Source organism: Podarcis muralis, chromosome 10, assembly GCF_964188315.1.
Source record: "Podarcis muralis chromosome 10, rPodMur119.hap1.1, whole genome shotgun sequence".
Lineage (NCBI taxonomy): Eukaryota > Metazoa > Chordata > Lepidosauria > Squamata > Lacertidae > Podarcis > Podarcis muralis.
This window is the reverse complement of record NC_135664.1, coordinates 41,496,640-41,514,865: the sequence shown is the minus strand read 5'-3', so window position 1 is coordinate 41,514,865 and position 18,226 is coordinate 41,496,640. Positions and strand designations below refer to the sequence as shown.

Genomic DNA, 18,226 nt, shown 5'->3' with positions numbered 1-18,226 from the left:
ACACACACACACACACTTCGCTCGCCTCGAACAAAGCTGCAGGGTTGGAACGCCTGTCAGTAACCCAAGAAGCGCCTCTTGTTGCCTGCGAGAGAGAAATAGGGCTCCTAGTCTTAACTCGGATCAGGAGCGCTTGTCTCCTCACCTCCCCTTTCAAATGCCTCCAAGGTAAATGAGATAACATTCGCTTTTCAAACAGTTGATGGCTCTTCCTTAACTTGTTAAAAAGTGTTAAAAAGTGTTAAAAAGTCAAGAGCGGTGCAAGAGAGGCTGAAAGCCAGACTGGTTCATCCCACGAGCTAATTAACACATATTGCACACACACACACACACACACACACACACACACACACACCAAATCCTGAACATTTTCAGCGCTTGGCTCAGAAAGCGTCATCTTGAGGAATGGAAATTTAAAAACAAAAAACATAGAGCTATCCTAAAAAGCAATTATAGGCTTTGTATTTTCCCTTCCAGATTAGGGGGGGGGGGAATGGTAAAGTCTGGTGCAATGGGCATTTGTCTTCTACATCTAACACAAGTCAGTACAGGCTATAATAAATAATAGTTGGTATCTATTATAAACAATTTCCCATTTTGTTTGGTAAATCAGCTGCTCAAGGATTCAAGGCGAATGTACCAGTAGGTAGCATGGTTTGTGGATGCGGATGTGAACCTGTTCCCTGATGGTCTTGTGAATAAAAATGGTCTTGAATTCAAAGCATCCATGGGCATTGCTGGGGGGGGGGGTGCGTGCATGGGGGGGTAAGCTGCCCTCCCATCAAGTAAATTTAAAAACAACAACCCCTAAGTGATGAATTCTGTTGCAGATAACTCGGTTCTGCTACCCCTAAAATAAAGCCTGCCCCCCCCCAAATAAATCCTGGCTACACCCATGAAACCATCTATGAACAACTTGTGCTTTTGCACCCATATCTAGTCACAAAAGTTAAATGCCACTGGTTTGCCCCTAGAAATCATGTGAATTGTTTCTTAACAGTTTCAAGAATGAGACAAAGTTAAGAAAGCAACTTTTGTGCAGCCACATTGCTTTGATCTATTTCCTCCCTATCAGAACTAGACAGGACAAGGACCAGATAACATGCTGCAGAGGAAAACTATGCACCAGCATTTCCACCTGCAGTTTATTTCACTATCATTTATTGGCATCTCACTCTGAGGGTAAAGCTGAACACATACATTCTTTCTGAACCGATTGCTACTATTGTTTATGTAATGTGTGTGTGTGTGGGGGGGGAGCTCACAGATTCTACAAAGAGATAAACACCTGGACTGGACTGATCCTCGCAAGGAAATGTCACCCTTTGGTGTCTGCATCACTGTCCTTCTGACAAAAATCGGCACATTCCCTAATGTGAATGGGCCTAGAGCAAGGAGAAGATGAGATAAAAAGCAGAAAGGTAACATTCATTCACACTTCTATGGCAGGAATGGGTGTTGATTGGCCTTAGGATAACCTAGCTTTAAATAGGTGGGACTGCTTTTTTCACTATTTGATTTTTTTTTTTACTTAGATCTATTAACCACCAAATAATCTAGTTTCAGCTATTGTCAATGTAGAGAGAGAGTTCACTTCCAGAGACTGAAAGGATAGGGATAGTGTGCATTACATGATATTTCTGTTCTCTAGTAAAACATTCATAGAAGCCAGTGGTGAGGAGATATGCCTATTTCATAGGTGTTTCTTTAGCCTGAAATGCCTGATTATGCATATTATTAAAGTAACGTTTACAGTCAAGTATTTTATTTTTGAATTTGTTATATTTTAATTTGAGTGTCATACCATCAATTTGTAAAATGGATAATGAGAAATAAAGGAGGCAAGTATATTTTGGCTGAAAAATGCTGCAGCAGGAAACATATGATTTAGCTCTGAATGTTTTACAGGTGAGTCATGCCGTACCTTGTATGCTCTTGTCCATTACTACAGATTTTTGTTCAGTGGTACTAACATAGGCTGGGAGGTAGTGTGCAGTTAACTATAAATATTAAGAGAAAGAGAGGCGAAGAGCACAGGACAGAAAATGCCTTTAATTATCTCATGGTTGACAGTGTAAAAATACTTATTTTCTAGTACCTAAGCTTATTTTCATTTTGCAAAGTTCTAGTGACAGATAGTACTATACAGAAAAATGTCACACAACATGGACAGAAGTTATCTATGTCTTTAATTATTATTTTCTTACTTGGACTACTTTTTACAAAACTACATTGTAAAATTTCGTAGAAAATAGTGTTAAGTTAGTCTTAAATTGCCTCCACATGCAGTTTTCTCCTTGACTCCTTTGCAGTGAAACCCACCACCAATTAGGAAACTAAAAAAACCCCAGAAATAAATGGGAATATATTTAGACTTGGAAAATACTATATTTTCCTGATAGTATGAGAAGATGATTCAGCATTTTTGGAAGATTTCAGTATAATTAAAGCAGAGCTGTCAGACTAATCCAGCACATTTTCAAACTGTAATTTCCCACTTCAGGAGCTAGATATTTGGCTCAGCAAGTTTCTCAGCAAGTTAAGTTGTATCCCAGATGCACAGTGTATAGTACCTGTTCAGATTCATGAATATGCATGAGTGTTGTTGTTGTTGTGGTTGTGGTTGTTGTTTTAAAAAATAAACTCAAAGCACTTTTCCCATGTCAGTAGTAGAAGCATAATGGAGAAAATTGCTGCAGTAAACATTCACCAGGTAACTTGACTACATTGCATAATGAGACTGAAAAATCTTAGCAGCCAGCATGTAAATCAAGCCGATCCATCTTGGCCTAGCTGATAAGACACATTATAATAATACTTGCTTCCTTACTTCTCAGGGGAGCTGTGCAGATTAGTTAATGTTTGTACAGCACTTTGAAAAGGACTCAGTGTTACTATGTGACTTTTACAGTTGTATTTATTTACTTTTGTTGGCAGAAGTGTGCATTATACATTTGAGCTTACTCTGTAGCCTAAAAATACTCTTTTTTATTATCCGGATCCTAAACATGTTTACTTAGAAGTCTCATATATTTCAACTGAGCTCACTGCATACTGCAAAGGACAAGAGTCACAAGGTGAAAGCAACATATTAAGTTAGAGGGGGAGGTAAAGGTAAAGGTACCCCTGCCCGTACGGGCCAGTCTTGACAGACTCTGGGGTTGTGCGCCCATCTCACTCAAGAGGCCGGGGGCCAGCGCTGTCCGAAGACACTTCCGGGTCACGTGGCCAGCGTGACATTGCTGCTCTGGCGAGCCAGAGCCGCACACGGAAACGCCGTTTACCTTCCCGCCAGTAAGCGGTCCCTATTTATCTACTTGCACCCGGGGGTGCTTTCGAACTGCTAGGTTGGCAGGCGCTGGGACCGAACAACGGGAGCGCACCCCGCCGCGGGGATTCGAACCGCCGACCTTTCGATCGGCAAGCCCTAGGCGCTGAGGCTTTTACCCACAGCGCCACCCGCCCCCCCAAGTTAGAGGGGGAAAACCTCTGCAAATGTACAAATAGAGGAAATAGTTAGTCCATCGTAATGTCACAAGGAAGGGAATCCAAAGAAAAAGAACTGAAAGAGGAAAGGAAATAAGACCCCCCCCCCCAAAAGCTTAGGTTTGTAGATCAAAAGAATAAATTGAAAAGGAACATCTGAAGAAGAGGGAACCAGTGGGATGAAGCAAATATCGGTGACGGTATGTATTAAAAAAAAAGAAAAGCTGAAAGATATACCAGAGCAGTAGAATGTAAACATCTGTAGACCAAAATAAGCTGTAAATGAATATGCTGAAGAAAATAAAGGCAATAGAGAGGCAAAAGAATGAGAGTGATATGATCAAAATGAAAAGCAGAATAAACAAGCAGAGCAGCAGACTTAAGAATAGAGGCTGAAGATAGAAACAAGAAAGAAGGACATTACAAGAGACGGAAAAGTAAGGAAATAACCATAGTGTAGCCTAGAGAATAAGCAGATGATATTACAAGAAGTAGTAGCGATGTGAATAATGGAATAAAAGCACAGAGCAAGCGTGGCTTCTGGTCTCCAAGCAATGTTTTTTATGGCTCTCAAAGACACCACTGGATTTTGCAACAACAGCAAAAAGGTTTTTGTAAAAAGTAGGCACAACATGGCAGTGGGCAGAGTAGTTCAGAACTGTAATGAGGATGCAAATCAGATTGCAAATCTGGTCATCAGATTGATAATTGGATGAGCGGAGAGGGAATGATAACCTCATCAATGGATCTGCTCAGATAGGGGCGGCAGCTATGTGCCTTTATGTGCTGTGTGTGTGTGTATACAAGTGAGTGTGCAAGCATAGGAGCCAACTCCTAGGGGCTGAGGTCCCTTCAGCCCTCCCAACAAAACTTGTGAAACCCCCACAAGTTGATGAGCATTGCCATTCAAATGGTGTGCATGCACCATATCATGTGATCAATTACGGTATATGAGGCGGGGCATACCCCCCCCCCCAATATTTTATTCAAGTTGGCACCCTTGTGTGCAAGTGTGGAGTGGCTAGACTCACTTCTGGGCATATCCACCACTGCCATGTGGGCCCCAGAAGGTTGGCCACCCCTATCTATAATCTGTGTACCCGAGAAGAAGGATTGATTACTTCACAGCCTAGCAACAGAGAAAAAGATGAACAGCAGGAGGCATAAAAGGTAAAGGGTAAAGGGACCCCTGACCATTAGGTCCAGTCGTGACCGACTCTGGGGTTGCGATGCTCATCTCGCTTTATTGGCCGAGGGAGCCAGCGTACAGCTTCTGGATCATGTGGTCAGCATGACTAAGCCGCTTCTGGTGAACCAGAGTAGCACACTGTTTACCTTCCCGCCGGAGCGGTACCTATTTACCGTATCTACTTGCACTTTGGCGTGCTTTCGAACTGCTAGGTTGGCAGGAGCAGGGACCGAGCAATGGGAGCTCACCCCGTCTTGGGGATTCGAACCGCCGACCTTCTGACCTAGAACCGCAAGTCCTAGGCTCTCTGGTTTAACCCCTGCGTCCCAGCAGGAGGCATGGAAGAAGCTTAATTCAAGAAAGTGAACTTCAATGGGGAAAACAATTTGAAAAATTGAGTGATAATATATGGAGTAGGAAGATATGCATTAAAATTATAGTCAATATTAAACTGATGGAGAATGGCTAAAAAGTGACAAGTATTGAGAGCTGAACCAAGATCAAAGGAGGAAATAAAAGAACCAGAAAGAGAACCTGAAAAATGAGAAATGGGAATGAGAAATAGGAATGAAACCAAGACAGAACATTAGCATGAAATCTTAAATGATATGTAGAACAAATAAAACAAGATACATAGCATAGCATAATACATAGCATCAAAACAAAAAACCAAATCTCAAAGAAGGGCCATAAAAGAAATACGTACCCTGAGATTTAGCATTCAGTGAATACTAAATAATAGCTCTCCTTAGGTCTATCCCACCTTCTTTTGCACTGGGTCTTGCATGTTCCACCAGAACATATTCCCTTGGGCTGTGTCTCAGGATTCCCCTGGGCTGCCCCTTTATAATAAACTGTTCTACTTCTGGGTAAGATCCACCTGTGAATATATTGCTGAGGGAAGTATGTATTTGGCTGAGGCCTCTTACACCTCCATGATTTTTAAACTATTCAGAGTCTGAGTGCTTGGTGTAGGGTAGCGCCTTACTCCCAGTATGTTTACTCACTTGTGTGTTTTCTCTTAAATGATCCATGCTTATTCAATTACAAAATAACACCATGCATCTATGAGCCTCTTTTGAAGACAAACTGCCTAAGGCATGGAGTATTAAGGTCCTAGAACTAAATACCGTAAGTTATTGAGGAGCAGGGGGAAGGTGGGACAATTCTTCAATATTTCTGTTTACAAAGAGCCGCTAAATAGTTGCACTGAATAGTTTGGTCCAAGGCCTTTGCAGACACTCAATAGCACATTATATAGCACCTTTCAAGTGTTCAAAGTGTTTCACATAAAACAGTTCAGTAATCCTTAAAGCAGTGCTGTCAAATAGGCCAGTATCATTATCCCTATAATACAGATACAAGGTGTGCCTTTGCTTTGTCCTGAGGCTCTGAATATAAAAGCTTGCCTAAGGTCTTATATCCTTTGTGGGTCCAGTAAAAATTTAACTGTGCCTTCTCGTTTTATTGCAAAGTCAGAATTTTAATTATGTGTTAGGTACAGTTGGTTGATAATAATTTATGCTAACTTAGTTTTTAATTATCACCCTTTTTCCTACATAGGACTGAGCAGTGTTGTTGAAGCTGGATCCCACTGTGAGAAAGCGTGCAATCCTCGAATGGGAAATTTAGGATACGGGCGTAAGTTGTGGACAGATACAAAGTGTGGGGACAACGCCACAGAGTTTTACTGTTCCTACAGTGAGAATGCAGACTTCATATGCAAGCAGCCTAAGTGTAGCAAATGCAACTCCAAGCATGCCCATCTGGCTCACTCACCCTCTGCCATGGTTGACTCACCCTTTCGGCTGCCATACACATGGTGGCAATCAACACAGGGGGTGAACAGGGAGAAGATCCAACTGAACTTGGAAACTGAGTTTTATTTCACTCACTTAATCATGGTGTTCAAGTCACCAAGACCGGCAGCCATGGTCTTGGAGCGATCTCAGGATTTTGGGAAAACATGGAAACCTTACAAATATTTTTCCACTAACTGCTCAGCAGCCTTTGGGCTGGATGATGATGTAACCAAGAAAGGAGCAATTTGCACTTCTAGATACTCCAGTCACTTCCCCTGTACTGGAGGAGAGGTGAGTTAATTAAGATATCAAAAACTACAAACAACTGAAAATTGACTCTAGATTTATTTTGACTCTTGACTTTAGTTTTTTCATGATATTTGCATGCCGCACTAAACCAGTGGCCTTCCAGATGCAGTTGGACTACAATCTGTATCATCCCTGCCCATTGGCTATGTTGGCTGGGGCTGATGGGAGTTGTAGTCCAACAACATCTTGAGAACCACAGGCTCCTCCTTCCAGCACTAAATCATGATTTAGTTTGAGCATGATGCGCACAAACCACAATTATCTTTGGACTTGTACACTCCCCCCTTCTTGTGCAGCTGAGAGGAGGTGTTTGGAAGCTTTCACTCCTGCATTTTAGTTAACCACAGCATTCTGTGCCATCCAAAGTGGGAACTGTGGTTAACCATTAACTATGGTTTATTTCCCAAGTCAGTTTCAGAAACCACAGTTTCTTCACAAGGTGCATAGTTAAACTACCATGAGGAGTAGTGATGGCCATGGATGGCTTGAAAAGATTAGACAAATTCATTGAGGATAAGGCTACTAACTAAAGAACACTGTGTACAACTTCGAAGATCAGAGGCAGCATGTTTCTAGATAACAGTTGCTGAGGAACATGAGCAAGGAAGTACCATTAAACTCATGTCCTGCATATGGCTTCCCATTGGCATCTGGTTGGCCACTGTAGGAAAAAAGTGCTGGTCTTTGGCCTCATTAAGGAGGATTATTTTTATGTTTCTAATGCTGTCTACAGTTACTGTTTCTTCTGTGTGCAAGAAATGTCTGTGCCATGGGCCATAAGTGTTTGGACAGCAGTGGATATAGATACAGATGGAATATAGTGTTATGTTTTCCAGTATATTTTTGGATTGTGGCCAACAGAAGCCACCCTTTCTGAGAATGCAGCCTGCCCCTTGTGAGGGGAATACATACAGGTCTCACCTGCTAAGTAAGGATATAGTTATTACACAAATGTACTGTTTCCCATCATCACAAGGGATGAGAGTGGGAAGCACTATATGGCTATAGGTGTTCTGAGTAATAGACACACACACACACACACACACACACACACACACACACACACCCCTTTTTCCTTGGTGCTATGAATGGGGGTGCAAAGGAACTACTTTGAAGCATGTTCTCCCCCTCCCTGATGAGCCATCTCCATTGCTTACCTTTGTCCTTGCAGCCCCAGTTGCGTGTGTGGAGTTCAGGATCCTCTGGGTGGTGGCATCTGGTGGGTGCTGATACAGTATCTGTACAATGGTGAGAAGTTGGGAATTAGACATATTATTTGTTTGTAAATTTAGTCAATTGACTGCTTCTCCTTGGTTGTTGGTGTTCATTGTTTGGGCAAAGTGCTCCCTTTGTGTAAGTTGCCCATCATAAAAATCCCAACTTCAGTGTTCCTAGTTATGTGTTCATGGATATGGGAGATGGAATCCCAACTTGTACACCTTGTTATCAAAAATCTTGCTCACTTGCTGGGTCCTCTAGAATAATTGGCTCCAGACTTTGTTGAAATCCTTTCCTCCATTGTGACTGTGGAGGAAAAGAGGGAAGCCATGGGCAGTCACCTGGGGATCTCTGTTTGGAGTGTTTAAAGTTATGCCACTCTCCTTTGCTGCACAGCATTATGCCAATCTTGCATTGTTGGGACTGACCCCTGCCCTGAGGGAACATAGGATTCTGACCAATTTCCACTCCTCCGTGACCACAGGTGTCTGTTCTGCCACTTCAAGCTTGTGCCAGTGCAAGGGTATTGCTATGGTGACATAGTGTTGTGATCTGCCAGCATGTTTAAGACAAACCTCATCCTGCCTAATGTGCATAAGCCACACCACAAACTGTTACAGAAAGATGTTCATTTAAGATGTCAACATTATTTCAAGTTTTCAGGAAGTGTTGAGTGCAGGGGGCTTGGAGATCACACAGATTACATATTAAAGCACCCTGCATTTTAACACTACTTGTATTTATTTGCAAAGTAGTACCAGAAGCTTTCTGGTGACCAGATGGCAGGACTGCAGATTTTGCAAACATCACATTTAATTTATTACAGCCAGCTACATTCAAGCAATTACTTGTAACTGCCAATAGTAACATGTACCTCACATTAAACAACACAAGAGGTTATTGAGCTGTTTTGAGTTATGGAGGACGTATTCCGACTCATAGTAGTACCTAATTTCAGACATCTGGAAACAGTCATTCATTCCAGTTTAAAATGCACAGTTATCACGAACTGTCCAGCTAAAAATGGTCTCATGCACTGGTATACTGTGTTCATTTCATGTCTAGCAAAGTGTTGGCAATATATAAGCATTAAATCACAGTTTCAATAATAATAATGATAATAATAAAAAATCTTTAACAAATAACTAAGGTTGGTTTTAGGCAGTAACAGCAAGGCATGTATTTATGCTGCATATAAATCCAAACGCAGAACCACTTTCCCCTGGTTACAGTTATATGGGTGTGTATACCTTTACACAGCTATAAGGCTCAGAAACATAGGCCATTAGGTATAAAAGTAAGAAGAAAGAGAATCATATCTAGGATATAGAGTAGCTGTTTATTATTTTTGCAATAAATTAAAGGGGATTAGGGACCAAAGCATTAAGCACATATTAAAAGTTTGAGTGTTATTAGACTGCAAGCAATACAAAAATTAAAGACTTCATCTTTCCCATCTGTCAAAGGAAAATTAATAGCTAAACACATTTTCCTTATTCTGAAACAGATAAAAAGAGAGTATAATTATTTAATCACCTTTTGCAAGTTCTATGCAAGTAAAGTTTTTGTGTGGAAATGACTGGAATGCACAATAAAGTTCCTTATTGGTTAACTATATTTTGGGGAAGGTTGATTGCTTGAATCATGTTGCTGCTGACAGGGAAATTCAGAAGGCTTGCCAAAGTTGCAGAAACTTGTAACATTCTAAATTATACTACTGATATACTACAACAGCTTGCCTATTTTGGCATTTTTGCACAAGTTGGTAAAGCAACCCTGAACTGACTGGATCACACCAAGGCTTTAAGTTGGGGGATACTTATAACATAGAGATATAGAGGTGCATTCATATAATGGAAATCTGAACTTGCTTCACAGCCTATTTTTGAGGTATAAACTACTTCTTAACCGTCCTTCTGTTTCCTGTCACATCAGAGCAGCAGAAATTGAAAATGCAGACATAATCTGAATGAATTAAACTAGTCACAGAGGCAGAACCAGATCTTTTGAAGGTATCTCCTGTATTCTTGTGAAGTCATAAAGTGACATGAATGAATCACTTTTGATTGTAGATTCCAGTGCTGAAAGTGCCATTTTCCTGCTTGTGCCATTAAAAAGTTGAGTGGCCACAGTTCATGGGGAAGATTATCTGGTTTTATGTTTTAGGTGCAGTGATTGAAAAAAAGCCAAAGCAAGCTTTTCATTCATGGAAAGGGTAGACCAGGGGTTGGCAAAGTTTTTGTGGCTTGGGCTAGTTCACGGTCCTGCAGATGCTGCGGTGGGCTGGAGTGCATGTGCACATGCATGCATGCGCAAACGCTATTTCCGGCACTCCTTCCAGTGCAGAGGAGGTGTGTGCAGCTTCCCATTGGCTGCTTCCCATTGGCTCTGCTCCGTACCGGTTTAGCGCGGCGCATGGGAGCCAACTGAGTGGGTGGAAGGGGTCCATGGACCAATTAAACGACCCCCGTGGGCTGCTTGTGGCCTATGGGCCTTAGGTTGCTGATCCCTGGGGTAGACCAAGCAAGAAGGAAGCCATATCATCTTTTCCTTTGATAACTGCAAAAAAATTATTGATGCATATCATGTTCTCCTTAACAGTACAGTCCTAAATGAGTCTACTCTGAAGTAGTCACATTGAGTCAATGAGGCATTGTTGTTGTTTAGTCGTTTAGTCGTGTCCGGCTCTTCGTGATCCCATGGACCAGAGCACGCCAGGCACTCCTGTCTTCCAGTGCCTCCCGCAGTTTGGTCAGACTCATGCTGGTAGCTTCGAGAACACTGTCCAACCATCTCGTCCTCTATCGTCCCCTTCTCCTTGTGCCCTCCATCTTTCCCAACATCAGGGTCTTTTCCAGGGAGTCTTCTCTTCTCATGAGGTGGCCAAAGTATTGGAGCCTCAGCTTCATGATCTGTCCTTCCAGTGAGCACTCAGGGCTGATTTCCTTCAGAATGGATAGTGTCAGGGAACTGACATCGGAGCGAGAGGCGAAGGGGAGGCTCCCAGATGATGCTGGCGAAGGACCCAGCAGCAGGGGGAGAAGCAGCTCAGTAGAGGGGGAAGCAAATCAGCGCAACACCAGGGATAAAGGGGGGCAGATGGGGGAATTGGAGAGAGGGCTCCAGGACTCTTCACTGGACATCAGTGAGGAGAGCACAGGTCCTCCGCTACCCACGCCCTCCCTGGGCAGAAGACTCCCGCGCAGTGGGAGGAGGAGGAGACTGGGTGTCAAACAGCTTTTATGTTGGAAGAGGTTTAAGAAACGCCCACTGACGGATTCTACTAGTGACTGAGGCAGTCACGATGAGAAGGGCTGTGCAGTCAGAAAGGTCTAACAAGGCAATTTAGCCTAGAGAGGCGCCAGTTTACGCACGAGTAACTCATACCCATTACAGATAGGTTTGATCTTCTTGCAGTCCATGGGACTCTCAAGAGTCTCCTCCAGCACCATAATTCAAAAGCATCAATTCTTCGGCGATCAGCCTTCTTTATGGGGCATACTCCCATACATAAAGGACTGCAGACTAAAAGTGCAATCCTATCCATGTCTATCCAGAAATGTCCCATTAAGTTGATTGTGGCCCAGTGCTCATAAATAGGTGTAGGGATGTAGCCTTAGGCACTTAGGTGTATGTACCAGCTATTTCATGATATGTATAGAGATCATTGCTTCATAACAGCAATTAGGTTGTTTGAGTGCAAGCTTGTCAGAGACCACATTTCAACAAATTTATGCTTTGTTAATTTCATTCCCTCCAGCAATTTTCTTTTAAAGTCTTTTGTTCTTGAGAAATAGAGGAAGAGGCTTTTATTTGGGAGGGAAGACAAACTGAGTTAAGTTAAGCCTTAGTTGTGTTTAGAGAAGACCCACTTACATAAATAGAAAATCATAATCAGTTCCATTGATTTCACTGGGCCTACTCTTAGCTTCACAAAATATGGATCCAGCCTATTGTTTATTTATATAGTATCACCAGTGTGCATAATGCCTTCCAGAGTACAAATTCCTACCCCAAGGAGCTTGCAACCAAAAATTAAACACAGGAAGCGAAAGTAGTAGTGTCAGTTGCACATGCATATACTTAGCTACAGGCTGATGCTGCAGTCCTATACAGTGGTACCTCGGGTTAAGTACTTAATTCATTCCGGAGGTCTGTTCTTAACCTGAAACTGTTCTTAAACTGAAGCACCACTTTAGCTAATGGGGCTTCCTGCTGCTGCCGCGCTGCCAGAGCATGATTTCTGTTCTCATCCTGAAGCAAAGTTCTTAACCTGAAGCACTATTTTTGGGTTAGCAGAGTCTGTACCCTGAAGCGTCTGTAACCTGAAGCGTATGTAACCTGAGGTACACAGAATGTGGAATCTTTTTCTACCCAAGAGCTGCATTCTATCATGGACAACCTAATGGAGGCCATATGCCAGAGAGAGGTGTGGCCAGATGCAAAAGTAGGCACATCTGACTCTTGCCTTGTACAGTAGGCTAGATTTCAGCTATGCTAAATTTCAGCCATGCCATAGATATAAGAGACTTAAATTTCATGAGTCAAAACATCCATAGTCACTATGCTACATGAGATCTCTCCAATAATTTTGTTCTCCACAGTGGCCTTTCTTCCATGGGATGGTGAACATAAAAATACAGTCCATACAATAATTTGAAAACATCTTAAAAACATCTAAAACCAAGCATACACAAAACAATGCCAGCTGCTGGAATTCCCATTGACATCCATGTGTCAAAAGCCAAGGGGAACCTTCAGTGCAGGGGATAGACACACCTCCACTGGAAGTGAGTCCCACACCTTGGGAAGCACCAAGGAGAAGGCCCAGCCATGAGTCATTGCCCTGCAAGTGATACCCATCAGTGGTCTTACTGACAGGGTCTCCTTTGCAAACCTCAAAGCATGGGTTGCCATGTGTGTGTGGTAAAGATGCTATTGTTGCATGTCTGTAGATTCTCTGGCATGCATTTACCTCTGTAGTGAACAGATCATAGTCTTTTATTTTATTGACCAATTTATAGACTCCCACTTTACTGAAAGGCAGCCAATTTCAGACTTTGATTTGTTGTTGTTGTTGTCTAGTTGTTTAGTCGTGTCCGACTCTTCGTGACCCCATGGACCAGAGCACGCCAGGCACTTCTGCCTTCCACTGCCTCCCGCAATTTGGTCAAACTCATGCTGGTTGTTTTCTTATCAGACTTTGATAGCAACATACAAATCTATAATGTTGCCGAATAGTTTACCAAAAAAATAAAAAAAAATAAAAGCAGCAAGAGAATAATGCCACCAAACAAGAGAAACTTAGGTAGGCAGAATTAAAATATCCAGACTGACTGGGATTTCAGCCAATGCTCAAGACACTGGGAATAATAGGTTTACTCTCGTGGAAAGTGCCTTGGAATGTTTAATGGCTGCAATATGTTAGACTCTTGGCTCAACATCTCATCACAAACATGTTGCTTGGGAACAAGTTCAAGGCTCAGGAAAAATATGTGATGCTTGTTGACCTGCAAACTGAAATTCCTGCAACACCTCATCTAGTTCTGAAAGGGTATTTAACCTGATGATGTACAGGTTTCAAGATCCAATAAGGTTCTAAATAGTCCAAAATGACTTGCTGTTTTAGCCTAGGGGCACTGAGCTATTAGGATCTCTGCCCTCACTCTTGATGAAATTCCAATTGCAAGTTTCTGGATATGATGTAGACCTTCCAACTGGAATAGTGAGATATTCGAGAACCAACAGCTGTTCCTGGGGCATGGTGCGATCTTTGAAAGCTTTCAGCCAGGTCTGCAAAACCAATGCTTAACTAGTATGGGCAATATTGATGCAACTTGCTGAGTAAAAGAGGTTATTTGACCAGTTACCTGAATTAATCTATTGACACTTCGGCTAGGTATAGTACTGCATGCTTCTGGTATGTGTGCCTTTTCCAAGCCTATTTACCTAGGCTCAACCTGAAGGGTTCTTATATGCATTTCTACCTTCCTATGGTTCTATATAGGGCCCCTACTGTCCTGAAATATAGGGGTGTGACCCCTGGTGCATTTCTGTCAATTCACATATGAAAATAGGGACATTTGTGCATTTGTAACATCCACATTAGGGGACGTGGGTGGCGCTGTGGGTAAAAGCCTCAGCGCCTAGGGCTTGCCGATCGAAAGGTCGGCGGTTCGAATCCCCGCGGCGGGGTGCGCTCCCGTTGCTTGGTCCCAGCGCCTGCCAACCTAGCAGTTCGAAAGCACCCCCGGGTGCAAGTAGATAAATAGGGACCGCTTACTGGCGGGAAGGTAAACGGCGTTCCGTGTGCTGCGCTGGCTCGCCAGATGCAGCTTTGTCACACTGGCCACGGTGTGACCCGGAAGTGTCTCCGGACAGCGCTGGCCCTCGGCCTCTTAAGTGAGATGGGCGCACAACCCTAGAGTCTGTCAAGACTGGCCCGTACAGGCAGGGGTACCTTTACCTTTACCTTAACATCCACATTCTCACACCAATGATTACTACCTAAGAACACGCAGCTCTCCTTTACACACTGTTGGAAATCTATTCTCCCACTTAAATGCCCTGCACATTCTATTCCTTTACTCTCCAATCACCTGCATAGCACTGATTTTTAAACCAGGGTGTGCTATTAAATCAGCCCCTAGAGTTTCTTCACAGAATGTTTAATGTTACAGTAGGTACAGTTGTATTTCTGCAAATAAAAAAACTCTTGGAACAGTTACTACCCCGAGAATTTTTGGGCCATGTAGGTGTGTGGAAGAGAAGCAGTGATTATTTGATATCCAAGTACGTGACTAGAGTAGATGATGTACCCATTCTCAACTCAAACATTCATCAAAAATCCAAGGACAGGACAAAATCTGAAGATTCCCAATGCAAAACTGTGCACACAAATGGGGTTATAAAAAGGCAACTCAACCCCCTCCACAGCAACATCTTCCTAAAAATGAAAAACCAGAACAATAAAGCAACAGTATTTTACAAGCGACAGGAACAAGGAAATAGGGGGTGTGCCTAGCTAGAATACATGAAATAAAAGCAGTACAAAAACATTTAAACACTGTGTAAGTGAACTTCTAGGTTATGAAAGGTGTTGCTGAAAAAAATGTCAGGTTTTAAGGTGCCACGTTTGCTGTTGCCGTTGCTACTACACGTCCGTTTTGCCAGCCTCTGCTGCTGTGTGCTATGCTCAGAGATGTGGGGGATGTTCTGGGGAGTCAGCCAGTTTTTCTAATGACTTTGCCTCTGAACAAGAAAGCAAAGCAGCTCACTCGCTCTCCTGCTCATTCACTCTTCGGCTTAGTTTTGGGACGAAGTTCAAGCTTTGTTGGTCTGACATATATCAACAAGTAGTGAAGGCATGCCAAATCCAAGGACATAAATCTTTGGGGAAGGGGGAAACTTGCCTGAGGGGAAAGTATTTAAATATCATCTTTCTTGCTGATGGACCAAAAGGCTTCTCCATAGTTCAGGGTAGTGTGTGTTTACTGCTATTCCCATCGAGCACAATTTCTTTGAAAAGAAAGGCACATGATTAAAGTGCTATTTGAAATGAAGATTTTGCTTTTAAATGTGGGTACTTTGTCGCTTTCTATTAAGATTTGTGGCAAGGAAGCACTTAACTGTATTTGTGTATGCATTAATTAAGCATAGTAAGCATATGGACGCAGGTGGCTTTGTGGGTTAAACCACAGACCCTAGGGCTTGCCGATCAGAAGGTGGGCGGTTTGAATCCTTGGGGAAGGAGAGGCGCTGCGGAGAGAGGGAGAGCTGCGCAACGCCCCTTCAGCGAAGTGTCCCTCCTGGCTTCTGCCTTAGCCGCGTGCAGCCTCTTCCGGGCACGGGGAGCCTTTATCCCACTGCCAAGAAGAGGCTGCGCACAGCTATCCCATAAGCCAGGACAGCCAGAGGCTATCCCAGAAGCCAGGTCCCTCTTGCTGTTCTGGGTTCTGGGATTCAGAATTTTTTCCCCTCTTGTTTTCCTCCTCCAAAAACTAGGTGCGCCTTATGGTCTGGTGCGTCTTATAGAGCAAAAAATATGATATATAAAGGCAGATGGAATACCATTAACGCTTTTCACTACAAAGACATTTGTCACTGCTAACATTTGTCACTGCTAACACTACAAAGACATTTGTCACTCAGAAACCACTTGATCTGATAGCCAGACAAAGATACTGTACAGTGGAAGAGGACTGTAAGCAATAGTGGTCGACTTAAAGCTATATACACTTCCTGTGTCTTGTTAATTATTTGCAGCTTCTGCCAAGAAATATATTTGTGCTACAGGCATACTATATGCAGGCTTGTATTTTCATTTCATTCAAGAGAAAATGTGCCAAGCAAGTCAGATAAATCTTTGATAGTTGCAACAAGAAAAGGTTGATTAAGGTGGATGGATTTCAAGTATTTTATTACTAATTGTTTTACTTATGTTAGCAGAAATGTTTAGGGTAGATTTGTGATAAGATCATACATTTCAAATTGGAAAGGCCAAAGAAAAAAAATATAAATTTTAGCTGAAGGCTATGTAAATGTTTGAGAGTTTTGTTTGGAGGAAGGTGCTTTCTGCAACTGTACCTTATTATTTATTTATTGGATTTCTTGCCTGCTCTTCACCATGAGGTCCCACAGGGTGGGTTATGATATACAAATACAATGTTAAAATCAGCACAAACAATTTGCTGTGGGGATAGTATTCCATAGCTTAGGAGCTATCACAGAGAATGCCCTGTGCTGGGCTGACACCCACGGAAATTCTGAGGGTGGCAGAACCACCAGGAGGACCCTTCTGCCAATCCAAGAGGATCTGTATTGAACAAAGCAGTATTTCCGAAATTTAGTCAATTCCTTTCCAGAAGAGACTCACCTGGCACCTTTTACATATTTTACTTACTTAGAAAAGGTGTTTCTAATAATAGTTCTGTCTGGCATTTGGGAGGTTGTGGGCATAGCGTGATAACAACTGACAAAATATTTAATGATTTTAGGTTAATTTTATGCTGGCACCTTGTAAAGCACCTTGCATACTGATGCTGCTATGCAAATGAACGGCAACAGCAATAATAAACTGAATGTAAAGGTAAAGGTACCCCTGCCTGTACGGGCCAGTCGTGACCAACTCTGGGGTTGTGTGCTCATCTCGCTTAAGAGGCCGGGAGCCAGCACTGTCCGCAGACACTTCTGGGTCACATGGCCAGCGTGACGAAGCTGCTCTGGCAAGCCGGCACCAGCACAGCACACGGAAACGCCGTTTACCTTCCCACTATAAAGTGGTACCTATTTATCTACTTGCACTTAAGGGTGCTTTCGAACTGCTAGGTGGGCAGGAGCTGGGACCGAACGACGGTAGCTCACCCCGCCGTGGGGATTCGAACCGCCAACCATACGATCGGCAAGTCCTAGGCACTGAGGTTTTACCCACAGCACCACCCGCGTCCCATAAACTGAATGTACCAAGTGCTAAAGTTCTCCGAATAGAGGTACTGGGGATCAACCTAACATGGGAAGCTGCTTCCTACTCACAGATGTGAAACAATTTATTAATGGTGGGGAAAATCTACTTTACACATGCTCAAAGACACCCTGTTCTTTGCTGCTATTTCTTATGATGGTGGGTTCAATATCAGTGTGAAAAATATATAACATTCTGCACATCTGGCAAATTGACAGTCAGGTACCTGGGCTTGCTTCCCTTCTTTTATAGTTACTGTGATTTGTGATTTTAGTCAATACTTTGAACTTCTCTGTCTTTCATAAAGTGTAAATATAGCATGGAATCTGTAGTGTCATGCATGGATGGTGTGTGTGTGTTTCTACGGGATACTTGGAGTGGGTGTAAACAAACTCTTGCTAGCTATAAATCATAGCTGTGACTGTGTTCTTTGATCTGTTTGTGGATTCAGCGTGAAAGTGTAGAATATTAGCTAGCAGATTAATATTCTGTGAAACTGCATTCATTAAAAAAAGAAATTGAACTTGGTAGTTGAGCTTTATTACGGCTAGTAAAGTTACTATTAACTTGTGATCATTTCTTAGGCACAGAAAACCACAACTTCAATGGGAAAACCATCTCTTCCTCCTGAGATGCTGAGACATCGTTGTGGCTACTCATTAGTGAGGAAAATATATTCTGTATGTTCTCAGTGTTTATTATTATTTCACATTGAAAGCCTGGCAGATAACAGACAAGGCAGGTAACAGACTTAGCTGGAAT

General features: G+C 42.6%; 1 protein-coding gene across 2 annotated transcripts in view; it reads left to right on the top strand.

Moving 5' to 3' along the window:
* Window positions 1-18,226, top strand: part of NTN4 (netrin 4) — a 40,510-nt gene that overhangs the window by 694 nt on the left and 21,590 nt on the right. For both annotated transcript variants that reach the window (XM_028746482.2, XM_028746483.2), the window contains exon 2: window positions 6,239-6,768. In XM_028746482.2, the coding sequence (XP_028602315.2) occupies window positions 6,239-6,768 (530 nt within the window). The remainder of the gene's footprint in view (window positions 1-6,238; window positions 6,769-18,226) is intronic.